The sequence below is a fragment of the Drosophila yakuba genome, chromosome 2L (assembly GCF_016746365.2).
Source record: "Drosophila yakuba strain Tai18E2 chromosome 2L, Prin_Dyak_Tai18E2_2.1, whole genome shotgun sequence".
In the NCBI taxonomy this organism is placed as follows: domain Eukaryota; kingdom Metazoa; phylum Arthropoda; class Insecta; order Diptera; family Drosophilidae; genus Drosophila; species Drosophila yakuba.
In genome coordinates this window covers 21,256,810-21,284,605 of record NC_052527.2, presented here as the reverse complement: position 1 = coordinate 21,284,605, position 27,796 = coordinate 21,256,810, and the positions used below count along the sequence as shown (strand labels likewise).

General features: G+C 42.1%; 2 protein-coding genes across 2 annotated transcripts; both read right to left on the bottom strand.

Moving 5' to 3' along the window:
• Positions 1-2,395: 2,395 nt before the first annotated feature.
• LOC120320727 (probable zinc transporter protein DDB_G0283629) lies at positions 2,396-3,129 on the bottom strand. Its single transcript, XM_039371206.2, has 3 exons — positions 2,941-3,129; positions 2,807-2,877; positions 2,396-2,751 (listed from the first exon to the last, which is right to left on the bottom strand). Exons 1-3 carry the CDS (start codon positions 3,051-3,053, stop codon positions 2,642-2,644), a joined length of 294 nt encoding a protein of 97 aa, XP_039227140.1. The 5' UTR covers positions 3,054-3,129; the 3' UTR covers positions 2,396-2,641.
• A 22,126-nt stretch (positions 3,130-25,255) lies between these two features.
• On the bottom strand, positions 25,256-25,938 carry LOC120320548 (probable zinc transporter protein DDB_G0283629). The gene is made up of 3 exons (XM_039370450.2): positions 25,750-25,938; positions 25,616-25,686; positions 25,256-25,560 (listed from the first exon to the last, which is right to left on the bottom strand). The coding sequence occupies exons 1-3, from the start codon at positions 25,860-25,862 to the stop codon at positions 25,451-25,453; spliced, it is 294 nt and encodes a 97-aa protein (XP_039226384.1). The 5' UTR covers positions 25,863-25,938; the 3' UTR covers positions 25,256-25,450.
• Between the last annotated feature and the right edge of the window lie 1,858 nt (positions 25,939-27,796).

The window sequence follows — 27,796 nt, the reverse complement described above, 5'->3', positions numbered from 1 at the left end:
GTTCCTTGTTGCTGTAGGTGCCAAAGGAAAATTAATTGAAAACACGAAATCAAAGTTTCGGAATAACGGATTTTCTCTCCATTCATGTTGTCACGCTCACAAACCGCCCAAAATTGCCACACCCACACTTTTGAGAAATGTTTGACATGTCCACTCTAACACCCACAAATTGCTCAAAACGCCAACGCCCAAATTTTTGAAAAGTATTTTGATATTTTATAACATTTTTGTAAATTATTTTCGGTTTGCCAAAAATCTTCTTGCCACGCCCACTTTAAAGCTTACAAGCTGCTTAAAACTGTTAGTGTGTAAATTTATCTTTCGCACTTCTACTAGCTGAGTAAAGGGTATCAGTTAGTCATGCAACTTGACTATAACATTCTCTCTTGTTTTTAATATTTAATTTCAAGTCTTTGTAACATATTATTTGAAATATCGCACTACTATCTACAACTATTATAAACGCACTTTTAAAAATGATATTGTTTTAATTAAAGAAGACAAAAAAAACCTCAGAAAAATAAAAAAATACTATCAATCCCAATGTATCATTTAAAAATGCATTTCAAAACCCAATGGCAGAAGCCAATCGTGTTTGTAGAATCAAATAAGAGAGAATGCTATAGTCGAGTTCCCCGACTATCTGATACCCGTTACTCAGTTAGTGGAAGGGAGAAGGAGAGTCTTAAACACAGTTTTTGGCGGTTTGTGGGCGTTGGAGTGGGCGTGGCAAAAAGTTTTTTGGCAAATCGATAGAAATTTACAAGACCAATACAAAAATTAAAAATTTCAAATTTTATAAAAATGTTGAATTAGAAATATTTAAGGAAATAAGGTGCCTTTAAACAAGAATTACATTTCCAATATTTAATATTTTACTTTTATACATTTATCACTTTAGCCATATGATTTTTTTCTGATTTCTTTAGTTTTTGCGATAGCTCTTGATTGGTGTAACATTCCTTATGACCAAAGAAGAATTTTATTTCCTCCTGATATAGTCCTTAGTAATTAGGATTCATTATGATCAATAACTACAAAACCATTATTTATTATACCCGTTACTCGTAGAGTAAAAGGGTATACTAGATTCGTTGAAAAGTATGTAACAGGCAGAAGGAAGCGTTTCCGACCATATAAAGTATATATATTCTTGATCAGGATCTATAGCCAAGTCGATCTGGCCATGTCCGTCTGTCCGTCCGTCTGTCCGTCTGTCCGTCCGTCCGTCTGTCCGTCTGTCCGTCTGTCTGTCCGTCCGTATGAACGCTGTGATCTCAGGAACTACAAAAGCTAGAAAGTTGAGATTAAGCATACAGACTCCAGAGACATAGATGCAGCGCAAGTTTGTCGATTAATGTTGCCACGCCCACTCTAACGCCCACAAACCGCCCAAAGCTGCTACGCCCACACTTTTGAAAAATGTTTTGAAATTTTTTCATTTTTGTATTGGTCTTGTAAATTTCTATCGATTTGCCAAAAAACTTTTTGCCACGCCCACTCTAACGCCCACAAACCGCCCAAAGCTGCTACTTCCACACTTTTGAAAAATGTTTTGATATGTTTTCATTTTTATACCCGTTACTCGTAGAGTAAAAGGGTATACTAGATTCGTTGAAAAGTATGTAACAGGCAGAAGGAAGCGTTTCCGACCATATAAAGTATATATATTCTTAATCAGGATCAATAGCCGAGTCGATTTGGCCATGTCCGTCCGTCTGTCCGTCTGTCCGTCCGTCCGTCTGTCCGTCTGTCTGTCCGTATGAACGTCGAGATCTCAGGAACTACAAAAGCTAGAAAGTTTAGATTAAGTATACAGACTCCAGGGACATAGACGCAGCGCAAGTTTGTCAATCATGCTGCCACGCCCACTCTAACGCCCACAAACCGCCCAAAACTGCGACGCCCACACTTTTGAAAAATGTTTTAATATTTTTTCATTTTTGTATTGGTCTTGAAAATTTCTATCGATTTGCAAAAAAACTTTTTGCCACGCCCACTCTAACGCCTACAAACCGCCCAAAGCTGCCACGCCCACACTTTTGAAAAATGTTTTGATATTTTTTCATTTTTGTATTAGTCTTGTAAATTTCTATCTATTTGCCAAAAAACTTTTGGCCACGCCCACTCTAACGCCCACAAACCGCCAAAAACTGTCCTTCGCACTTACACTATCTGAGTAACGGGTATCAGACAGTCGGGGAACTCGACTATAGCGTTCTCTCTTGTTTTTTCATTAGTCTTGTAAAATTCTATCGATTTGCCAAAAAACTTTCTGCCACGCCCACTATAACGCCTACAAACCGCCAAAAACTGTGTTTAAGACTCTCCTTCTCCCTTCCACTAGCTGAGTAACGGGTATCAGATAGTCGGGGAACTCGACTATAGCGTTCTCTCTTGTTTTATCTAAGGTGTATTTGGTACGTTTCAAGTCAGATTAAATTAATTAATTCTAAAAGTCGAATAATGTATTTTCTTTGGGGTAATGTCACTAATGTCAATAAATTCTACAGTACATAAGCAAACTATAAACATTAAATATAAAGTAAAATAACATGATTTAATAAAACGTCTAGATGCCATCGATACCTCTGTGGCTCAGAATTAACAAAAATTTTCAGATTAATTTCATTAGTAAAGACTACTCAGTTGTTGGTTCTATTTGAATAGTTGCATGCTTTACGTTATATTTTGGGCCAGCGACTAGCTCCGTGGCAGTCTGCAGTACCTCATTGCAGTCAGCTCGAGAGTCTGAAACGCAGTAGAAACTAATGAATATGTAGCTCTATCCATTTCAGAGACTTACCTATAACGAGATGTACCATCAGCACCCTTTGCTGAGAGGTTTGTTGCCACACGTTTAGGTGGTGGACAGATCTGCAAATTGAAACACACTTTTAAGGAGAGGATGCCATTGGAGGACTTGGTTTGTCAACTGACCTGACACCTTGGAGGCTGCCCAGCTCCAAATGCAGAGTGCGCATATTAAGGTTCTGTGGAACTGCATTCACGATGATTCCCATAGACTCCCGAAACAGACGCAGAGTAGTCATAATTACAATAATTGAAAATATTAGAGTACACAGGGGATCAGCATATTTGGCACCTGGCTGAAATATCCGTAATATTAAAATACATAGCTGAAGATTCCGAGATGTAAAGGCTATTATTATATACCGTGTAGGACCAAAATTCATCACAATTTTAAACAAGAGAACACGCTTCAGTTCTTTGACCATCTGATACCCGTTACTTACATATAACGTGGGAGTGCAAGAGAGAATTTTACTTTAATACCCGTTACTCGTAGAATAAAAATGTATATTATGTGTATGTTTGTTGAAAAGTATGTACAATTTAGAAGAAGCGCTTCCCACTCCATAAATTATATACATTATAGATCAGGATCAACAGCCGACTCTTGTCTAGTCTGTCTGTCTGAACGTCGATCTCAGGTACTAGAAACTCGACTACTGCGTTCCTTATTGTTATTTTTTTAAAAAGATTTTTTAAAAAGAGTGTTATAGGTAGAAGAACAGGTTTGCGACCACATAAACTATATATAGTAACATATTAATTTTCCGAATAAAAAACTTGAACCGATCTACTCTTAAAAATTTCATAATAAACAAGGGAGAACGCTATAATTCAGTTCCCCGATAATCTGATACCCCTTACTCAGCTAGTGAAAGTGCGAAAGACTCTTCAACACTGACAGTTTTTGGCGGTTTGTGGGCGTTAGAGTGGCCGTGGTAAAAAGATTTTTAGGAAATCGGGAAAAAATTTAGAAGACTAACAAAAAATGTCAAATCATTTTTCAAAAATGCGGGCGTGGCAGCTTCGGGCGGTTTGTGGGCGTTAGGGTGGGCGTGACAAAATGTTTATTGGCAAATATATCAAAACATTTTTCAAAAGTGTGGGCGTGCCAGCTTTGGACGGTTTTGTGGACGTCACAGAAAACAACTTTGGCAAATCGAGAAAAATGTACAAGACAAAACTGTGAAAAAGTATCAAAACACTTTTCAAAAGTGTGGGCGTGGCAGCTTTTGTCGGTTTGTGGGCGTAAGGGTGATTTATGATTTTAATAAATAAATTCAATCTGTTCTCTTTCTGTCTGTGCGTTTTGTTTACTCTCTCTTTCGTGCGTTGTCCGTACTGCTGCTTAGTGTTGTTTTTGTACTTTACTGGACAGTGTACCCGCTCTCTCGCTCTTCCACACAAAATTCTAAAGTGCAGACTGCGCTCTTGCGGTACATTTTTAATTTTGTCTTTTGGTACATTGGTCAAAACCCAATTAAAAATGGAAACCAATGTTGTCTGCTATCAATACAAATACCGTCAGATAATAAAGCCTGAGCAGTCAAAAATGTTGGCGACCTGTTGGCTATATGATAAAATGGTGCACACTAAGGGCTTTAACGGACGAGCAAGTTATGACCTAGCTAAAGGCCCTAATCTAAAATATTGTTGTGATACTTGCCTAGGAGTTGCGAATGAAATGAAACTTTTTATGCGCCAAACTAAAGGTGGCTTGAAAGGACTGATCAGCAGTTTTGGCGTTGCTTAAGATAGTTTTCGTCGAGCTGATGATCTTTTTTTCGCGCTAGATTCACAATTTAATAGCCTCAAGCTTCTAGAGGAATCTCCAAAGCTTTGTTTATATTACGAGCTTTTACATTCCGCCGACTTCTGAATTTCCTGAATATATAATATCCGCTATCCAATCCGTTTCAAATAGACTGTCCGATAGGGACCAACTAGTTTTTCTAGGTGACTTTAATATGACTAAGTGGTCCACAGAATATTCTTCTGCCTACAGCACAGCATGACTTTATTGACGGCTTGCTCGGCATATCGTTGTCGCAAGTTTAGTATATTCGAAATTCTCTTGGTCGTTTATTGGATCTATGCTTTGTTACAAGTCCTGAAAGTGTGTTTCTGACTAAAGTAGCACCTCTTAGTCAACCACAAGATCCATACCATCCAACTTTCGAGGGACACAGGTACCGTAATAAAAGAGAGGCCAGATAAGTCAACCAAACGAATTCATTGTTTTCGTAGGCTAAATCTTTTTTTATCTGGCTTAACTTGGTCCGATCTTTATTCTTGCAACATATTTTCCAAATATGTAAGTGCTTGGTTAAATTTTACCGTGCTTAATGCTCAGTGTTATAAGAGTTATTTAAACCGTTGTAAGTTCCAGTTCACACAGGAACCCAAACAGTTTTATAATTTTGTTAACACTAAGCGCAAATCTGCTATCCCTAAGCCTTTTGAAAACGTTATCACTCCTTATTTGCAGCACCTTTGTAGGTTATTTATTATTTTCCGCAGATCGACAACTACTAACCTTCTGGAGCTAACCTCCTTCGTAGTACAGGGCTTCAAAAATTATCTTCAAACAGATGTCCTCTATACTGATTTTAGTAAAGCATTCTGGTATGCATTCACTTTGTAAAGTTAGTGTAAAGTTATGACCTTTTGTCGTGCCAACTCAATACACGCGACTTACACTCTAAAAGGGTGGTCTTTGGACAGAATAACACATGTTGATCATCTTGGTGTTCTTATGGACCCTATTTCGTCTATTGTCAATAAGGCCAGGGGTGTGCTTGGTTTTATGAAACGGTGGTCAAAGGAATTTGATGATCCTTACAAAACCAAATCCTTATTTATATCTCAAGTCCGTCCGATCCTTGAGTATGGTATACGAAGTTTACTCGGACCGCAATGAATCGGTTCAAAAGAACTTCTTACTTTTTGCCTTACGGCGCCTTAATTGGGATGCAAACCTTAGATTACCTCCTTATTCCAGTACAATAATGTTAATTAACTTACCCTAACCGTAGAACGATGCTTGGAACAGTTTTTATTATACCCGTTACTCGAAGTAAAAGGGTATACTAGATTCGTTGAAAAGTATGTAACAGGCAGAAGGAAGCGTTTGCGACCATATAAAGTATATATATTCTTGATCAGGATCAATAGCCGTGTCGATTTGGCCATGTCCGTCTGTCCGTCCGTCTGTCCGTCCGTCCGTCTGTCCGTCTGTCTGTCCGTATGAACGTCGAGATCTCAGGAACTACAAAAGCTAGAAAGTTGAGATTAGGCATACAGACTCCAGGGACATAGACGCAGCGCAAGCTTGTCGATTTATGTTGCCACGCCCACTCTAACGCCCACAAACCACCCAAAACTCCAACGCCCACACTTTTGAAAAATGTTTTGATATTTTTTTATTTTTGTATTGGGGTTGTAAGTTTCTATTGATTTGCCAAAAAACTTTTTGCCACGCCCACAAACCGCCCAAAGCTGCCACGCACACACTTTTGAAAAATGTTTTGATATTTTTTTTATTTTTGTATTAGTCTTGTTGATTTTCAACGACGCCCACTCTAACGCCTACAAATCGCCAAAAACTGTCAGTATGAAAATTTCTCCTTTGTACTTCCACCATCTGAGTAACGGGTATCAGATAGTCGGGGAACTCGACTATAGCGTTCTCTCTTGTTTTATCTAAGGTGTATTTGGTACGTTTCATGTCAGATTAAATTAATTAATTCTAAAAGTCGAATAATGTATTTTCTTTGGGGTAATGTCACTGAATGCTTAAGAATAAATTCTACAGTACATAAGCAAACTATAAACATTAAATATAAAGTAAAATAACATGATTTAATAAAACGTCTAGATGCCATCGATACCTCTGTGGCTCAGAATTAACAAAAATTTTCAGATTAATTTCATTAGTAAAGACTACTCAGTTGTTGGTTCTATTTGAATAGTTGCATGCTTTACGTTATATTTTGGGCCAGCGACTAGCTCCGTGGCAGTCTGCAGTACCTCATTGCAGTCAGCTCGAGAGTCTGAAACGCAGTAGAAACTAATGAATATGTAGCTCTATCCATTTCAGAGACTTACCTATAACGAGATGTACCATCAGCACCCTTTGCTGAGAGGTTTGTTGCCACACGTTTAGGTGGTGGACAGATCTGCAAATTGAAACACACTTTTAAGGAGAGGATGCCATTGGAGGACTTGGTTTGTCAACTGACCTGACACCTTGGAGGCTGCCCAGCTCCAAATGCAGAGTGCGCATATTAAGGTTCTGTGGAACTGCATTCACGATGATTCCCATAGACTCCCGAAACAGACGCAGAGTAGTCATAATTACAATAATTGAAAATATTAGAGTACACAGGGGATCAGCATATTTGGCACCTGGCTGAAATATCCGTAATATTAAAATACATAGCTGAAGATTCCGAGATGTAAAGGCTATTATTATATACCGTGTAGGACCAAAATTCATCACAATTTTAAACAAGAGAACACGCTTCAGTTCTTTGACCATCTGATACCCGTTACTTACATATAACGTGGGAGTGCAAGAGAGAATTTTACTTTAATACCCGTTACTCGTAGAATAAAAATGTATATTACGTGTATGTTTGTTGAAAAGTATGTACAATTTAGAAGAAGCGCTTCCCACTCCATAAATTATATACATTATAGATCAGGATCAACAGCCGACTCTTGTCTTGTCTGTCTGTCTGAACGTCGATCTCAGGCGTTCCTTATTGTTATTTTTTTAAAAAGATTTTTTAAAAAGAGTGTTATAGGTAGAAGAACAGGTTTGCGACCACATAAACTATATATAGTAACATATTAATTTTCCGAATAAAAAACTTGAACCGATCTACTCTTAAAAATTTCATAATAAACAAGGGAGAACGCTATAATTCAGTTCCCCGATAATCTGATACCCCTTACTCAGCTAGTGAGAGTGCGAAAGACTCTTCAACACTGACAGTTTTTGGCGGTTTGTGGGCGTTAGAGTGGCCGTGGTAAAAAGATTTTTAGGAAATCGGGAAAAAATTTAGAAGACTAACAAAAAATGTCAAATCATTTTTCAAAAATGCGGGCGTGGCAGCTTCGGGCGGTTTGTGGGCGTTAGGGTGGGCGTGACAAAATGTTTATTGGCAAATATATCAAAACATTTTTCAAAAGTGTGGGCGTGCCAGCTTTGGACGGTTTTGTGGACGTCACAGAAAACAACTTTGGCAAATCGAGAAAAATGTACAAGACAAAACTGTGAAAAAGTATCAAAACACTTTTCAAAAGTGTGGGCGTGGCAGCTTTTGTCGGTTTGTGGGCGTAAGGGTGATTTGTGATTTTAATAAATAAATTCAATCTGTTCTCTTTCTGTCTGTGCGTTTTGTTTACTCTCTCTTTCGTGCGTTGTCCGTACTGCTGCTTAGTGTTGTTTTTGTACTTTACTGGACAGTGTACCCGCTCTCTCGCTCTTCCACACAAAATTCTAAAGTGCAGACTGCGCTCTTGCGGTACATTTTTAATTTTGTCTTTTGGTACATTGGTCAAAACCCAATTAAAAATGGAAACCAATGTTGTCTGCTATCAATACAAATACCGTCAGATAATAAAGCCTGAGCAGTCAAAAATGTTGGCGACCTGTTGGCTATATGATAAAATGGTGCACACTAAGGGCTTTAACGGACGAGCAAGTGATGACCTAGCTAAAGGCCCTAATCTAAAATATTGTTGTGATACTTGCCTAGGAGTTGCGAATGAAAACTAAAGGTGGCTTGAAAGGACTGAATAGCAGTTTTGGCGTGGCTTAAGATAGTTTTCGTCGAGCTGATGATCTTTTTTTCGCGCTAGATTCACAATTTAATAGCCTCAAGCTTCTAGAGGAATCTCCAAAGCTTTGTTTATATTACGAGCTTTACATTCCGCCGACTTCTGAATTTCCTGAATATATAAACCATTTGTCCGCTATCCAATCCGTTTCAAATAGACTGTCCGATAGGGACCAACTAGTTTTTCTAGGTGACTTTAATATGACTAAGTGGTCCACAGAATATTCTTCTGCCTACAGCACAGCATGACTTTATTGACGGCTTGCTCGGCATATCGTTGTCGCAAGTTAAGTATATTCGAAATTCTCTTGGTCGTTTATTGGATCTATGCTTTGTTACAAGTCCTGAAAGTGTGTTTCTGACTAAAGTAGCACCTCTTAGTCAACCACAAGATCCATACCATCCAACTTTCGAGGGACACAGGTACCGTAATAAAAGAGAGGCCAGATAAGTCAACCAAACGAATTCATTGTTTTCGTAGGCTAAATCTTTTTTTATCTGGCTTAACTTGGTCCGATCTTTATTCTTGCAACATATTTTCCAAATATGTAAGTGCTTGGTTAAATTTTACCGTGCTTAATGCTCAGTGTTATAAGAGTTATTTAAACCGTTGTAAGTTCCAGTTCACACAGGATCCCAAACAGTTTTATAATTTTGTTAACACTAAGCGCAAATCTGCTATCCCTAAGCCTTTTGAAAACGTTATCACCCCTTATTTGCAGCACCTTTGTAGGTTATTTATTATTTTCCGCAGATCGACAACTACTAACCTTCTGGAGCTAAACTCCTTCGTAGTACAGGGCTTCAAAAATTATCTTCAAACAGATGTCCTCTATACGGATTTTAGTAAAGCATTCTGGTATGCATTCACTTTGTAAAGTTAGTGTAAAGTTATGACCTTTTGTCGTGCCAACTCAATACACGCGACTTACACTCTAAAAGGGTGGTCTTTGGACAGAATAACACATGTTGATCATCTTGGTGTTCTTATGGACCCTATTTCGTCTATTGCCAATAAGGACAAATAACCCCAAAGGTAAAACGCTCCACAAGTACCTGATACGCAAAAACCTGGACTGCCACTCTACTGGAGAGCCCACACACTGGCCCTCGGACCCTTCTAAGCCGCCGGATCTGCTGGACATCGCGATCTGCAAAGGCATAGGTCGTGCCAAACTCGTCTGCACCACATACGACAGGCTCGTATCGGACCACAGCGCCGTCAACCTGCTCCTCAACATCCCCGTCCTCAGGAAGACGCCGCTCCGTAGACTCACGGGGAATCGTACCAATGCCCCAAAGTTCACGTTCTGGATGCTCTCCTCACTAAACCCAGACCCAGACCTCTCCACACCAAGCAACATAGACGCGGCCATCGATGACTTAAACAAGGAGATACATAATGCCGCCGAGTTTGCGAACCCTCCTCCCCCTACGACCCCGAGAACTCCAGCAAGGGACCTGCATCTGTGGTCCCCAGAAATAGCCGCCCTCGTGGCCGAGAAAAGACGCCTCAGAAGGGTATGGTTCCTCTCGCGTAACCCCAGGGATAAGACAGCGCTCAATCGTGCCTCCAAGGAACTGAAGGAAAAACTGACGACCCTACGCCAAGACTCGTTTCAACGTTTCCTTGAAGACCTGGAACCTGGAGACCCGCAGCACAACCTGTGGAACGTCACGCGGCATATCAAAAGACCTGCCAAGAAAACGGTACCAGTGCGTAAAGCGGACGGCACCTGGTGTCGGTCTGAGGCAGAAAGAGCCGAAGCTTTTGCTGACCACCTCCACACTGCCTTCACACCGTTTGACCGATGCACAGCTGCAGAGCAAGCTGACACCATCAGAGCTGTTGAAAGCCCATGTGCTCCAGGACCAGCAATCCAGCCCGTTGCACCAGAGGAGATCGCGCAGGAAATTGCCTCACTGAAAAACGGCAAGTCCCCAGGCCCCGATCGCATCGACGCTACTGCACTAAAAATGTTACCCACATTTTGCTCACAGCTGCTCGCCAACATATTTAACAGCTGCTTCCGGCTAGGGTACTTCCCGAAACTATGGAAACGCGCCGATGTGATCACCATCCTCAAGCCCGGTAAACCTGAAGCCAATCTCGCCTCCTATCGTCCGATTAGTTTGCTGGCAATCCTCTCCAAAATACTCGAAAGAGTATTTCTGCGCAGAGTGTTGCCAGCACTGGACGAGGCTGGTCTGATCCCCGATCACCAGTTTGGCTTCAGGCGCTCCCACGGAACACCAGAGCAATGCCACCGGCTTGTAGAGCAAATATTGGAGGCCTTCGAAAGGAAGCAATACTGCTGCGCCGTCATGCTGGATGTCAAACAGGCCTTCGACAAAGTCTGGCACCCTGGTCTCCACTACAAGATCAAGTCGCACCTTCCCGGATCCCACTTCGCCTTCCTCAAATCCTTCACCGAGGGTAGAGAGTTCCAAGTTCGCTGCGGAACAGCGACCAGCACGCCTAGGCCGATAAGAGCCGGAGTACCCCAAGGCAGCGTTCTTGGACCAATACTGTACACACTCTACACAGCAGACCTTCCTATCACACCCTCCCGAAGCCTAACAGTGGCCACATACGCCGATGACACCGCCTTCCTAGCCTCCGCCTCAGACCCCCAAGAAGCATCAGCCATCATTCAAAGCCAGCTGGATGCCCTCGACCCATGGTTGAAGCGATGGAACATTGCCGTGAACGCAGACAAATCCACCCAAACTACTTTCTCCCTGCGCAGAGGAGACTGCCCCCCAGTCACGCTCAACGGGGAAACTATTCCATCTTCAAGCACCCCGAAATACCTCGGATTGACGCTAGACCGGAGGCTCACTTGGCGCCCCCACCTAATCGCCAAACGACACCAGGCCGACCTGCGCCTCAAGCAACTCCATTGGTTCATCGGGAAAAGGTCCAAACTTAGGGAGAACCTAAAACTCCTCCTGTACAAGGCCATCCTGAAGCCAATTTGGACTTATGGGATTCAGTTGTGGGGCACTGCAAGCGTCTCTAACCGAATCCGCATACAGCGCTTTCAAAACAAGTGCCTAAGGCTAATCTCTGACGCTCACCCATACCACGAGAACTCGACAATCCATAAGGAGCTAGGAATACCGTGGGTAGCAGAGGAAATCTCCCGATTCAGTGCGAGATACGCCAAGCGTCTAGACAACCACCCAAACCATCTGGCTATCAACCTCCTGGACAATAGTGAAACCACCAGGCGCCTCCAGAGGAAACACCCGCTTGATCTCCCCCACTTATAACCCACTACAATGAACCCCCGACCTATCTACAACTTTGTAATCCCTTAAGTTAATGCCCCCCCCACCCAAACATTTAATTATTGTCCACATGGACAGATTTTAAATTAATAAAAAAAAAAAAAAAATAAAAAAAAAATAAGGCCAGGGGTGTGCTTGGTTTTATAAAACGGTGGTCAAAGGAATTTGATGATCCTTACAAAACCAAATCCTTATTTATATCTCAAGTCCGTCCGATCCTTGAGTATGGTATACGAAGTTTACTCGGACCGCAATGAATCGGTTCAAAAGAACTTCTTACTTTTTGCCTTACGGCGCCTTAATTGGGATGCAAACCTTAGATTACCTCCTTGTTCCAGTACAATAATGTTAATTAACTTACCCTAACCGTAGAACGATGCTTGGAACAGTTTTTATTATACCCGTTACTCGAAGTAAAAGGGTATACTAGATTCGTTGAAAAGTATGTAACAGGCAGAATGTAACGGATTGCTACTCGGCTTGGGTGGTGATGGGAGGTATTTGGGACGCACGCGCAATGGTCCAGCTGCTCCTTGTCGGCTATTTGGGGTGGTGGTCTTGTCCCTATACCTCAGCCTGATCTTCCTTTAAATATTCAAATAACTTCGCGTGCAGCGACAAGAATTGGTTGAGGGCTGAAAGAGTTCAACATAAAACAGAAAATCGGACGACAACTACTTTTCCCCATCTTCCTTGCGATCCTCTGATGGCCTCGAGGTCGCTAATGCCCGCCCTGCCTTGGCCGCCTTTCTCCAAAAATCTGCATTGCACAATATACTCGGACGGCCCCTTTTAAGATCACTAACACATATTCACACGGGAGTTATCCTAGCCATAGGCAAACGAAAAGCTTTCTAGCACATTATAAATTTTATTCGTAACACACTAAGAGAATTTTCTTACAGCTAACAAATGGGTAATTCAGCATGGAGGCTAGCAACAAGTGCATGCGCCAGCAACAAAACGTAAACAAAAATGAGTAAAAATCACATGCGAGAAAAAATGTGGGACCTTAAATAACTATCAGAATTGTATGCGAGTCGAATAATAGAGAATATTTCGATATTTAGATCTCCACTAATTTCGAGTGTGCCATAGGCACCCAAATGGAACTTAAGAATATTAAAATTAAACAAATCAAATAAAGAGAGCGATTGCTGCTCTGGTGGCAAAAACAACATACATATGTGCGAGAGTTAAAGAGAGACGGACAAACAGAAAAAAATCAGATTCTAATTCCGACATTCCACTCTTGGCCTTGGCCTTGAATTCGCATTCCTCCTCTTCCTTTTCTTCAGAGGCTCTAAAACTTCGACCTAATTTCGCTCGCGGCGGACAGTGGGACAAGGAATCGAAAATTCAGACGTAATTACTTTCTTTCTTTTTCACCAAATTATGTATACCTCATTGATCATTGCCATTGCAATTACGTGATTTAATCACTCACCAACAATCCGGAGTTCCACCGACGAAAGCGCTTCCGTTGGAGTCTGCCGCACCTGTGGGAAACTTAAATATTTTTTCACTCACTGTATTGGTCTTTGACCCACTGTGCCTTATTGCTTAATCATAGGCTTGCTAAAACTGAACAAAAGAAACAAAAAAAAGGAAGAAGAAGACGGAGCACATAAGGGACACTAAAAAACAATGATGGACTCTTTTTCCTTATCTTTCCCTCTCTCCTTCGCACTGCCACTTTTCATTTACATAATAACTTATTCCACTATACAAAAAAAATCTCTCCACTATTTTCCGGCCTTCTCGCTCACTAAGGGGGTTTTTCCCGCGCCGTCGATCAGCGGATTTTCCTCTGGTCGGATTCACCAAATTACGGCCAGACCGCGCGACAAAACTTTTGCTCGCCCGCCGAACAAGAAACCGCGATTGCAACTGCTGGACTTGGTTATTCTCCCCTCTCCTTTTCGTTCCTCCTCTTCTCGTTCCCTTCTTTAAGTGCGCAAGGGGAACATGGCGACAAAATGGAACGTGGAGATTTCTACGTCATCGATGGCTCTCTAAGAGTAATTAACCAAAAATAAGAGTCCGCCGAAATGGAAAAGAAATTGTGTGCTGCCGCGATTCCTAATTGGGACGTATCTATGCCTGCTTGCAACCCTTTTCTGCCATTCAGAGGCCTAATTCAAAGGTTATTAATTAGTAATCAGCTAAATGCAGCTCCTCGCTACGGGAGTTTCGAGCCGCCGTTTCGTTTCTCCCTGGGCTGAGCGATCCGTCGTTCTCCGAGGAAAATGTCTGCCACCTGGCTCGATGTTAAGCCGTCCGTTTGGCTCGCACTTGCGCTATATATTTAGCGCCAAACCTAGATAAAAAAAAAATGCACCTTGCACAATCGCAAACTCCACGCTTTTTCCACGGCCTTGCTTACCCTGAAACTGGATTCAGCGCTGCCTGTAGATGTATTCCTTTATAAGATTCTTTCGCCAGTTTTCCCGTATATGCCTGCTCCTGGTTCCGTTTAACTTTGAACTAACCTTGTGGACAGCCAAATTGGAAAAGAAAGCTGGCGTCGAGTTGATCTAGCTGGGAAGCTATCTCCGCTCTCTCCAGCCAAACCTACGGTATTTGCCGAAATTTGACAGCTGCCTATGTTGCCTCTTCCTATGCTAAAGCTCTCCCCCGACTTTCTTCGTCTGCCCCTTGTTTCGACGCGGGAACGACATGTAGATGGAGCCACCGCCTTTCTGGCCTGCCGCCCGATTCGTCTTGCCACAAGCGCTACAAATTGCCCCCTCCACAAGATCGGACTTGGGGGTGACACTCCCAAGGCTGATCACACCAAGCTTGGGGCAATTAATTATTGCCTCAGATCCTTGGCATGGTATCGTCCAACCAAATGTCCCTGCAGATCCTCTATATCGTAATAGGCATTACCTAGCTTTTTCCGCACCCTGGCTTTGAGGTAGCTGGGGCCTAACTTGGCATTATATCCTGCCTGGAAATTACTCTGCTTGTGGTTCTTGTAGAACACTTCCTGGCCAACTTTGTAGGAAACTTCTCTGGACCGAAGATTGTAATTTCGTTCGTTCTTTTCGTTCTGCTTCTTCATCACCTCGATAGCTTTGCTGCGCACTAACTCTAAGGAATCTTCCCTTGAGAACACTGCCGAATGGTCTTGCAGCAAACCCAAGGCTTTCAACAACTTATAGGTGGACCCAGATCCGACAAAATGCTGGCCGAACACCATGTAATAGGGCGTAGTACCCAAGCTGGAATGAATCGCCGATCGTAGAGCACAACAAATACTACTTAGCTCTTCGTCCCAGTTTTTTTGATCAGGCCGAACATAGGATCTTATGGCCGCTATCACCGATCTGTTTACCCTTTCAGACGCATTTGATTGCGGGGAATACACTGCTGTGCGAATATGACTGACTCTGTACTCACGCATAAACTTCTGGAATAGGTCTGACTTAAACTGTGAACCGTTGTCTGAAATAATCGTCTCCGGCACCCCATACGTGTGAAATAGTTCCTGTTGCAGGTATTTTATAACCACCTCGGCTGACAGCTTTTTGACTGCCTTGAGAAAAACGAACTTTGAGTAATGGTCTAAAACGATGAAAATTCCAATATTCCCGCTTCTAGAGCGGGGATACGGGCCCAAGAAATCTATATATAATCTTTGGAAGAATCTTTCCGACTCTGGAGGAACCCCTATTGGCGGTCTCTGAACGGTGTTAGGAGCTTTTGTCATCTTGCAGGTATCACAAGCTAGAACATGTGATTTTACGTCTTTTATTAACCCAGGCCAATAACAATGCCTCCGAACTCGCTCTAGCGTTTTGTGAATTCCCCCGTGTGAAGCCATAGGATGATCGTGGGCATTCTTTAAAACATCCTGGACCAAATCCTTCGGAATCCACAACTTCCAGATGAACTGATCGTTCAGGGAATCCCCCGTAGCATGCTCTGTTTTCTTATACGCCAAGCCATCGACTACTTTTATATCGGGTAATTTATCCAAATTCGCTTTGAGCCGATCTACAAAATGCACATATTCTGCTGACTTAAACACCTCTGAGTCCAAATCGACCAGAGAACCACTATTACCTTCCAATGCCTCGACCTCCTCATTTACTCTGGAAAGTGCATCTGGCACGACATTTAGTTTGCCACTGCGATGCTCGATTTTAAAGTTAAACCGCTGCAACTTCAGAGCCCAACGAGCCAACCGCGAGTGTAAGTCCGGCTGAGACATCAGCCATTTGAGGGAGGCATGGTCTGTAATGACCGTAAACTCGTGGCCTTCCACATAAGCCCTGAACCTGTTAATACAGACTATCGCCGCCAAACACTCCTGCTCTGTCACAGAGTAATTGCGTTGAGCTTTATTTAGCTTCTTGGATACGAACGCTATCGGATATTCGTCGCCATCGGAAGTTTTCTGCACCAAGACTCCGCCGACACCAGTCTTACTTGCGTCACACTGCACAAAGAAAGGTTTTTCGAAATCCGGACTGCGCAGAACCGGAGCTGAACATAACATTGTTTTTAACTGCTCGAATGCCTGCCTTCCTTCCGCGGTCATAACGAATTTCTGTCTTGGCTTCAACAAATCGGTCAGAGGCGAAGCTACTGACGCAAAATTCTGGATAAATTTTCTGTACCAGCCGACCATGCCCAAGAATCTCCGGAGACTTTTAAGAGAGTTTGGCAGAGGGAAATCGGTCATGGCTGATACTTTGTCGGGATCGGTTTTTATGACCCCTTCTCCGACAATATGTCCAAGATACCTCACGGAGCGCATGCAGAATTTACTCTTTTCTACGTTCAACGTGAGCCCAGCCGCCTTTACATGCCCTGCAACAACCTCTAATACCTTCAAATGCGATTCAAAGCTGTCCGACACGATCAATAAATCGTCCAAATAGACAAAAACCTCATTTCGCAATTCCGCTGGAATGACTTTGTCCATTAGTCGCGTCATTGTTTGCGAAGCATTGGTCAGTCCGAAGGGCATAACTTTGTATTGATAAAGTGGCTTTCCAGGTATTGTAAATGCCGTCTTTTCGCGAGAATCTGGGTCGAGCGGTACTTGCCAATAGGCATCTTTAAGGTCTAGGCTGGATATGTACATAGCCTTTGGAAGTCGACCCAAAATTCCATCTATCTGCGGGAGCGGATAAGCATCCTTTTTGGTCACCGCATTGACCTTTCTACTGTCCAGGCAAAGCCGAACCTTTCCGGGCTTTTGCACTAAAACTACTGGGGAGGACCAAGCACTGTCGGACTCCTCAATGACCCCGAGCTTTAGCATGCGATCCACCTCTGCGTACAGGAGTTTTTCTACAGCCGATGAGACCGGAAAATGCCGTTGCTTTACCGGCTTGGCATCCCCCACATCAATTGAATGCGAGAGAATAGAAGTTCTACCTAAACCGACTTCAGCAAAAGATGGAAACTTGCCTATGACTTTTTGTAAACTCTCGCGCTGCAAAACAGTAAGATCATGTGTTGTAGATTCTATTTCAGAAACTTGCATCTCTGGCGGCAGTAAATCGAATTTAGACCAAAAGTCAATGCCTAAAATTAAATCTTGGCTAAGAGATGGTGCTAGGTGAAGCTCAAGATTTCTTTCCTGAGTTTTATATCGGACCGGAGTATTTATTCGTCCTAACACTTCCTGCTTTTTCCCATCTGCAGTACTTATCGAAAATAATCCGCGCTTAAAAGATACTCGATTACTAATTATCTGCTGTGCTAAACTACCACCTATTACGCTTACTGCTGCTCCTGTATCCAATAAACCCAAGACGATGCGATCTAAAACTCGCACCTCGGCATATGGGCGTTTATCCTTATCTTTGAACCTGATTGCATTAATTGATTTGAGGGCTGCCCAGTAATTTCTCATGCGCTGAGCATTCCTTGAATGAGACTTTTGACGCTCTAGATACGGCTGCATATTTGGGGAATTTGAACTTAAATCTACTAAACTTGGCCACACCATCGTTGAACTGGATTGTGCAGCTGCATTGGAACAATCTATGGGTTTGATTTTGGGCTCGACGAGCGTTGGCGTTGAACACACAACGATGGCCTCGGTTGTGTGTTCCCTTTCGAGTTTTTTTGACATTTAGGGCACGAAGGTTTGTACGTATTTGGTTTCCCACAACCATAACAAAATATTTTGCGCTTCGCTTCACAGTCGTGGTAGCGATGACCCTCCTTGTGGCAATTCCAGCAGAGCAAAGCCATAGCTCCAATTTCTGCTTCGCCCTCCGCCTCGGAAAACTCGGACGCATTATCGGACAATTGCTCTTCCAACAGCTCACAAACTTGTTTTCGGTATGGAACAGCCTTCTGATACCCTTGGGATTTCCGTACGTCTTCTAAAAAGCTTTCCCTACGCCGGCATACTTCCCTCAGTTTTTCCACTGTGCGGATGGGGAGATTAAGAAGTTCATGTCGAATTTCTGGCCTTAAATTTCTTTTTAATATCTCAACCATTTCCATCTCGGTTAACGGCATATCCAAGCTATCACCCATATCCTCTATAGCACTGCAAAAAGAATCGAAGCCTTCCTTATCCCGCTGCTTCCGATCACGAATAGCTTCACGGATATCCAGATCAGTGCGTGCATCTCTGAATTGCTTCCGCAACGCCATACACAAAGATTCCCATCTGAGATTCTGGGTTTGTTTGTGGCATCTCCAGTAGAAATCTCGCGCTTTCCCTTCGAACAAAAGGCTAGCGTTGCTGCTTAGTACTGAGAAATTACCATCCAAAGTTTGGCCAGTCAGCGCCTCTACCCGATAAATAAAATTGTCGACACTAATTCCTTCCGGATTCCCACTAAACCGAAGCTTCCAACTGTTTACGATATGGCCAACCTTATCTGGCCTTTGGCTGAGGTCCGAATGGTTGCTCCTTGGCGTTTCGCGTCTCGAGCCTGCTTGGCCACCCAACTGGTCCAATACTATATCCCCAAAAGAATTATTTCTCAAATCCCTTTCTTGACTCTCGCCCGCAGTGGCCTGAAATTGGGCAGATAGATTTGCCTGAATTAATTCGGACATTTTTTTCGATAACTGCACGAGCAAATCGTTTTGCATGGACTGGACAGCGTTGACCACCGCGCTTTGGATCAACTCTGTTTGAGCCTTTCCCAACCCTGCTGAGTTTGAAGAGCCACTCGGAGTCTGCTCGCTTGCTACTAAAACTTGTGTTTTCTGACCTCTGGTGTTCTGAGATGGTGTGGCCGCTTTTTCAAAACACACCGTGTTGCACGTGGGACAGGTAGTTTTATTTTTTGAATGTGCTACTATGCAAGACTGATGGAACTCGTGTCCACATTTGGTTCGGTAAATTTTCCCACCTTCTAAACTAACTTCACATAGGGGACACCTTGTTGCGGCTGCTCCCTCGGAATCGGCCATTGCTTCCAGTAAAAAAAATACTTTAGTTTGGGCTTAAGAAATATTATAATAAAGACTAAGATAAAGATTGCTTTTAATTTGGATATTTTATCCCTAATAATATTAAAAGATTAAACAGATATAAAGTATTTAAAAGATTTTTGAGCGATAAAACGAGATTTGATATATCATAAATAAAATTTGCCTTTTGGCATAGGTTTGCTCCCCGCAAAAATAATGTTAGCAACTTTCGGAAGATTGGGTAAAAGATAGCTGAAAAGAGATTAGAAATTTGCTGCTTATGCAGAGTTAATTGGCTATGTTTTGCTAAACTGCGATAACGACAACAAATATATTGCCAGCCAAACTCAGATTCAATTAGCAGAAATATACCCTACTTTGGCGAATCGGTACATCGTTTTCGTTGTGAAGCGTGGCCAGTAGCTTTCTTTTAAAAGAAAAACCAACTGTGACTCCTATTCACCTCACAAACGCGACGCCGTTCGACCGTAAACAAATTGGAGTCCATAGCTCAGACTAATTATCCGTGGCCAGGAGTTGAGTTACTTATAACTCTATCGCCTGTCAGTCCAACGCGCCTAATTAATCTTTGCTGCAAATCCCGGAAAGAAATTAAAGAGAAAGATTTGTCTCTATTTTACCCACTTTATCAGGCGTGGCTAGCTCTGAGCTTGCGGACAAGTTAACAGGCTATAGATCCTATGCACCTAATAACGCGCTTAAACTGAGACGAGAAATAGATTTGAGGTGAGTGTCGCGGCAACCGTTGGCTGAAAGGTCAACACCAGTTTCAGCCCACCGTGATCCTACTGTCCTCCCAAAAATTTAAGAAAATGATGAATAGACGAATTTTCTGCATGTGTTGGTGTTTTGGTGTTGATACCAATGTTTTTCGACTAGTGAAAACGACTTTCAGGCCCCACGTTGGGCGCCAGATTATTTAGAAAGATAATTATTACTGTAACGGATTGCTACTCGGCTTGGGTGGTGATGGGAGGTATTTGGGACGCACGCGCAATGGTCCAGCTGCTCCTTGTCGGCTATTTGGGGTGGTGGTCTTGTCCCTATACCTCAGCCTGATCTTCCTTTAAATATTCAAATAACTTCGCGTGCAGCGACAAGAATTGGTTGAGGGCTGAAAGAGTTCAACATAAAACAGAAAATCGGACGACAACTACTTTTCCCCATCTTCCTTGCGATCCTCTGATGGCCTCGAGGTCGCTAATGCCCGCCCTGCCTTGGCCGCCTTTCTCCAAAAATCTGCATTGCACAATATACTCGGACGGCCCCTTTTAAGATCACTAACACATATTCACACGGGAGTTATCCTAGCCATAGGCAAACGAAAAGCTTTCTAGCACATTATAAATTTTATTCGTAACACACTAAGAGAATTTTCTTACAGCTAACAAATGGGTAATTCAGCATGGAGGCTAGCAACAAGTGCATGCGCCAGTAACAAAACGTAAACAAAAATGAGTAAAAATCGCATGCGAGAAAAAATGTGGGACCTTAAATAACTATCAGAATTGTATGCGAGTCGAATAATAGAGAATATTTCGATATTTAGATCTCCACTAATTTCGAGTGTGCCATAGGCACCCAAATGGAACTTAAGAATATTAAAATTAAACAAATCAAATAAAGAGAGCGATTGCTGCTCTGGTGGCAAAAACAACATACATATGTGCGAGAGTTAAAGAGAGACGGACAAACAGAAAAAAATCAGATTCTAATTCCGACATTCCACTCTTGGCCTTGGCCTTGAATTCGCATTCCTCCTCTTCCTTTTCTTCAGAGGCTCTAAAACTTCGACCTAATTTCGCTCGCGGCGGACAGTGGGACAAGGAATCGAAAATTCAGACGTAATTACTTTCTTTCTTTTTCACCAAATTATGTATACCTCATTGATCATTGCCATTGCAATTACGTGATTTAATCACTCACCAACAATCCGGAGTTCCACCGACGAAAGCGCTTCCGTTGGAGTCTGCCGCACCTGTGGGAAACTTAAATATTTTTTCACTCACTGTATTGGTCTTTGACCCACTGTGCCTTATTGCTTAATCATAGGCTTGCTAAAACTGAACAAAAGAAACAAAAAAAAGGAAGAAGAAGACGGAGCACATAAGGGACACTAAAAAACAATGATGGACTCTTTTTCCTTATCTTTCCCTCTCTCCTTCGCACTGCCACTTTTCATTTACATAATAACTTATTCCACTATACAAAAAAAATCTCTCCACTATTTTCCGGCCTTCTCGCTCACTAAGGGGGTTTTTCCCGCGCCGTCGATCAGCGGATTTTCCTCTGGTCGGATTCACCAAATTACGGCCAGACCGCGCGACAAAACTTTTGCTCGCCCGCCGAACAAGAAACCACGATTGCAACTGCTGGACTTGGTTATTCTCCCCTCTCCTTTTCGTTCCTCCTCTTCTCGTTCCCTTCTTTAAGTGCGCAAGGGGAACATGGCGACAAAATGGAACGTGGAGATTTCTACGTCATCGATGGCTCTCTAAGAGTAATTAACCAAAAATAAGAGTCCGCCGAAATGGAAAAGAAATTGTGTGCTGCCGCGATTCCTAATTGGGACGTATCTATGCCTGCTTGCAACCCTTTTCTGCCATTCAGAGGCCTAATTCAAAGGTTATTAATTAGTAATCAGCTAAATGCAGCTCCTCGCTACGGGAGTTTCGAGCCGCCGTTTCGTTTCTCCCTGGGCTGAGCGATCCGTCGTTCTCCGAGGAAAATGTCTGCCACCTGGCTCGATGTTAAGCCGTCCGTTTGGCTCGCACTTGCGCTATATATTTAGCGCCAAACCTAGATAAAAAAAAAATGCACCTTGCACAATCGCAAACTCCACGCTTTTTCCACGGCCTTGCTTACCCTGAAACTGGATTCAGCGCTGCCTGTAGATGTATTCCTTTATAAGATTCTTTCGCCAGTTTTCCCGTATATGCCTGCTCCTGGTTCCGTTTAACTTTGAACTAACCTTGTGGACAGCCAAATTGGAAAAGAAAGCTGGCGTCGAGTTGATCTAGCTGGGAAGCTATCTCCGCTCTCTCCAGCCAAACCTACGGTATTTGCCGAAATTTGACAGCTGCCTATGTTGCCTCTTCCTATGCTAAAGCTCTCCCCCGACTTTCTTCGTCTGCCCCTTGTTTCGACGCGGGAACGACATGTAGATGGAGCCACCGCCTTTCTGGCCTGCCGCCCGATTCGTCTTGCCACAAGCGCTACAAGAAGGAAGCGTTTGCGACCATATAAAGTATATATATTCTTGATCAGGATCAATAGCCGAGTCGATTTGGCCATGTCCGTCTGTCCGTCTGTCCGTCCGTCCGTCTGTCCGTCTGTCTGTCCGTATGAACGTCGAGATCTCAGGAACTACAAAAGCTAGAAAGTTGAGATTAGGCATACAGACTCCAGGGACATAGACGCAGCGCAAGTTTGTCGATTCATGTTGCCACGCCCACTCTAACGCCCACAAACCGCCCAAAACTGCGACGCCCACATTTTTGAAAAATGTTTTGAAATTTTTTCATTTTTGTATTAGTCTTGTAATTTTCTTTTTATTTACCAAAAAACTTTTTGCCACGCCCACTCTAACGCCCACAAACCGCCAAAAACTGCCACGCCCACACTTTCGAAAAATGTTTTGAAATTTTTTCATTTTTGTATTAGTCTTGTAATTTCCTATCGATTTACCAAAAAACTTTTGGCCACGCCCACTCTAACGCCCACAAACCGCCAAAAACTGTCCTTCGCACTTACACTAGCTGAGTAACGGGTATCAGATAGTCGGGGAACTCGACTATAGCGTTCTCTCTTGTTTTAAATTAATGTAGATCTAATTATGAGTTGCATGATCCCTACAGAGTATTATGTTCTGACTATATATAATAGATTATATCCTATTATCTCTAATTCGGACTCTCTACCGTTCTTAAAGCGATCAATACTAACGTATTTAACAAATTCTTAGATCTTACTAGTATACAAATATTTCCTCGTCCTTTAATGTTTTCTATATTGCGTCTATCTTCCCGCGATTCGAGCCGTATGATAACGGCAGCGCCCCTCGGTCGGCTGGGCGGGAGGTGTGGCCGTGGGTCTCGAGCGTTTAAAAAAAAAAACAAGAGAGAACGCTATAGTCGAGTTCCCCGACTATCTGATACCCGTTACTCAGCTAGTGGAAGGGAAAAGGAGAGTCTTAAACACAGTTTTTGGCGGTTTGTAGGCGTTATAGTGGGCGTGGCAGAACGTTTCTTGGCAAATCGATAGAAATTCACAAGACCAATACGAAAATGAAAAAATATCAAATTATTTTTCAAAAGTGTGGGCGTAGCATCTTTGGGCGGTTTGTGGGCGTTAGAGTGGGCGTGGCAAAAAGTTTTTTTGTTAAAAGATAGAAAATTACAAGACTAATACAAAAATGAAAAAATATCAAAACATTTTTCAAAAGTGTGGGCGTGGCAGTTTTGGGCGGTTTGTGGGCGTTAGAGTGGGCGTGGCAACATGAATCGACAAACTTGCGCTGCTTCTATGTCCCTGGAGCTTGTATGCTTAATCTCAACTTTCTAGCTTTAGTAGTTCCTGAGATCTCGACGTTCATACGGACGGACAGACGGACGGACAGACGGACATGGCCAGATCGACTCGGCTATTGATCCTGATCAAGAATATATATACTTTATATGGTCGGAAACGCTTCCTTCTGCCTGTTACATACTTTTCAACGAATCTATTATACCCTTTTACTCTACGAGTAACGGGTATAAATATCAAAACGTTTTTCAAAAGTGTGGGCGTGGCCGTTTTGGGCGGTTTGTGGGTTTAGCGGTTTTACTTTGCTTAGCGTGCGACCAAATAAGGTATTTTAAAATGATATGGACACAGGTTCTTGGGCAAATACCGTTTGAGCCACTTTAATTGTAAAAGCTACCGATTCACTTTGTTGTGGAAATTTCTCGTGCACAATCTAAAGGATAATTTGGTCATATTAAATTACCTTTTCACCTGATTGTCAAGGGACTACGGCTGCGCCAATGAAGTATTTAGGTTTTGATTACTATATAAAACAAGAGAGAACGCTATAGTCGAGTTCCCCGACTATTACAGCTATTGGAAGTGCATAGGAGAAATTTTCGCACTGACAGTTTTTAGCGGTTTGTGGGTGTGCAAACGTTCGCTGCGTCTATGTCTCTGGAGTCTCCATGCTGAATCTTAGTATTCTAGCTTTTATAATTCCTGAGATCTCGACGTTCATACACAATAGTCGAGTTTTTAGTTCCTGAAATCCTGAGATAGACCTTTATTTGGACATACTTGAAGAGATTCGGCTTTTGATCCTGAACAATAATATTTATAATAAATTTACATACTTTTAGGTTCACCGTTTTGTTCACTTTGTCACTTATGAATGACCCACACCAATAGAGATGTATAGCTTATAAATCAGCCTACAAACCGCCCAAAGCTGCCACGCCCACACTTTTGAAAAATGTTTTGATATTTTTTCATTTTTGTATTAGTCTTGTAAATTTCTATCTATTTGCCAAAAAACTTTTGGCCACGCCCACTCTAACGCCCACAAACCGCCAAAAACTGTCCTTCGCACTTACACTAGCTGAGTAACGGGTATCAGACAGTCGGGGAACTCGACTATAGCGTTCTCTCTTGTTTTTTCATTAGTCTTGTAAAATTCTATCGATTTGCCAAAAAACTTTCTGCCACGCCCACTATAACGCCTACAAACCGCCAAAAACTGTGTTTAAGACTCTCCTTCTCCCTTCCACTAGCTGAGTAACGGGTATCAGATAGTCGGGGAACTCGACTATAGCGTTCTCTCTTGTTTTATCTAAGGTGTATTTGGTACGTTTCAAGTCAGATTAAATTAATTAATTCTAAAAGTCGAATAATGTATTTTCTTTGGGGTAATGTCACTAATGTCAATAAATTCTACAGTACATACGCAAACTATAAACATTAAATATAAAGTAAAATAACATGATTTAATAAAACGTCTAGATGCCATCGATACCTCTGTGGCTCAGAATTAACAAAAATTTTCAGATTAATTTCATTAGTAAAGACTACTCAGTTGTTGGTTCTATTTGAATAGTTGCATGCTTTACGTTATATTTTGGGCCAGCGACTAGCTCCGTGGCAGTCTGCAGTACCTCATTGCAGTCAGCTCGAGAGTCTGAAACGCAGTAGAAACTAATGAATATGTAGCTCTATCCATTTCAGAGACTTACCTATAACGAGATGTACCATCAGCACCCTTTGCTGAGAGGTTTGTTGCCACACGTTTAGGTGGTGGACAGATCTGCAAATTGAAACACACTTTTAAGGAGAGGATGCCATTGGAGGACTTGGTTTGTCAACTGACCTGACACCTTGGAGGCTGCCCAGCTCCAAATGCAGAGTGCGCATATTAAGGTTCTGTGGAACTGCATTCACGATGATTCCCATAGACTCCCGAAACAGACGCAGAGTAGTCATAATTACAATAATTGAAAATATTAGAGTACACAGGGGATCAGCATATTTGGCACCTGGCTGAAATATCCGTAATATTAAAATACATAGCTGAAGATTCCGAGATGTAAAGGCTATTATTATATACCGTGTAGGACCAAAATTCATCACAATTTTAAACAAGAGAACACGCTTCAGTTCTTTGACCATCTGATACCCGTTACTTACATATAACGTGGGAGTGCAAGAGAGAATTTTACTTTAATACCCGTTACTCGTAGAATAAAAATGTATATTATGTGTATGTTTGTTGAAAAGTATGTACAATTTAGAAGAAGCGCTTCCCACTCCATAAATTATATACATTATAGATCAGGATCAACAGCCGACTCTTGTCTTGTCTGTCTGTCTGAACGTCGATCTCAGGTACTAGAAACTCGGCTACTGCGTTCCTTATTGTTATTTTTTTAAAAAGATTTTTTAAAAAGAGTGTTATAGGTAGAAGAACAGGTTTGCGACCACATAAACTATATATATTAACATATTAATTTTCCGAATAAAAAACTTGAACCGATCTACTCTTAAAAATTTCATAATAAACAAGGGAGAACGCTATAATTCAGTTCCCCGATAATCTGATACCCCTTACTCAGCTAGTGAAAGTGCGAAAGACTCTTCAACACTGACAGTTTTTGGCGGTTTGTGGGCGTTAGAGTGGCCGTGGTAAAAAGATTTTTAGGAAATCGGGAAAAAATTTAGAAGACTAACAAAAAATGTCAAATCATTTTTCAAAAATGCGGGCGTGGCAGCTTCGGGCGGTTTGTGGGCGTTAGGGTGGGCGTGACAAAATGTTTATTGGCAAATATATCAAAACATTTTTCAAAAGTGTGGGCGTGCCAGCTTTGGACGGTTTTGTGGACGTCACAGAAAACAACTTTGGCAAATCGAGAAAAATGTACAAGACAAAACTGTGAAAAAGTATCAAAACACTTTTCAAAAGTGTGGGCGTGGCAGCTTTTGTCGGTTTGTGGGCGTAAGAGTGATTTATGATTTTAATAAATAAATTCAATCTGTTCTCTTTCTGTCTGTGCGTTTTGTTTACTCTCTCTTTCGTGCGTTGTCCGTACTGCTGCTTAGTGTTGTTTTTGTACTTTACTGGACAGTGTACCCGCTCTCTCGCTCTTCCACACAAAATTCTAAAGTGCAGACTGCGCTCTTGCGGTACATTTTTAATTTTGTCTTTTGGTACATTGGTCAAAACCCAATTAAAAATGGAAACCAATGTTGTCTGCTATCAATACAAATACCGTCAGATAATAAAGCCTGAGCAGTCAAAAATGTTGGCGACCTGTTGGCTATATGATAAAATGGTGCACACTAAGGGCTTTAACGGACGAGCAAGTTATGACCTAAGGCCCTAATCTAAAATATTGTTGTGATACTTGCCTAGGAGTTGCGAATGAAATGAAACTTTTTATGCGCCAAACTAAAGGTGGCTTGAAAGGACTGATCAGCAGTTTTGGCGTTGCTTAAGATAGTTTTCGTCGAGCTGATGATCTTTTTTTCGCGCTAGATTCACAATTTAATAGCCTCAAGCTTCTAGAGGAATCTCCAAAGCTTTGTTTATATTACGAGCTTTTACATTCCGCCGACTTCTGAATTTCCTGAATATATAAACCATTTGTCCGCTATCCAATCCGTTTCAAATAGACTGTCCGATAGGGACCAACTAGTTTTTCTAGGTGACTTTAATATGACTAAGTGGTCCACAGAATATTTTTCTGCCTACAGCACAGCATGACTTTATTGACGGCTTGCTCGGCATATCGTTGTCGCAAGTTAAGTATATTCGAAATTCTCTTGGTCGTTTATTGGATCTATGCTTTGTTACAAGTCCTGAAAGTGTGTTTCTGACTAAAGTAGCACCTCTTAGTCAACCACAAGATCCATACCATCCA

What these genes read in the sequence shown, in the direction of transcription:
- LOC120320727 (XM_039371206.2), bottom strand. Translation starts at nt 3,053, where the DNA reads ATGACTACTCTGCGTCTGTTTCGGGAGTCTATGGGAATCATCGTGAAT. An exon ending in GGCAGCCTCCAAGGTGTCAG is followed by an intron (nt 2,878 to 2,940) that starts GTCAGTTGACAA and finishes TTCAATTTGCAG; the next exon opens with ATCTGTCCACCACCTAAACG. An exon ending in GATGGTACATCTCGTTATAG is followed by an intron (nt 2,752 to 2,806) that starts GTAAGTCTCTGA and finishes ACTGCGTTTCAG; the next exon opens with ACTCTCGAGCTGACTGCAAT.
- LOC120320548 (XM_039370450.2), bottom strand. Translation starts at nt 25,862, where the DNA reads ATGACTACTCTGCGTCTGTTTCGGGAGTCTATGGGAATCATCGTGAAT. An exon ending in GGCAGCCTCCAAGGTGTCAG is followed by an intron (nt 25,687 to 25,749) that starts GTCAGTTGACAA and finishes TTCAATTTGCAG; the next exon opens with ATCTGTCCACCACCTAAACG. An exon ending in GATGGTACATCTCGTTATAG is followed by an intron (nt 25,561 to 25,615) that starts GTAAGTCTCTGA and finishes ACTGCGTTTCAG; the next exon opens with ACTCTCGAGCTGACTGCAAT.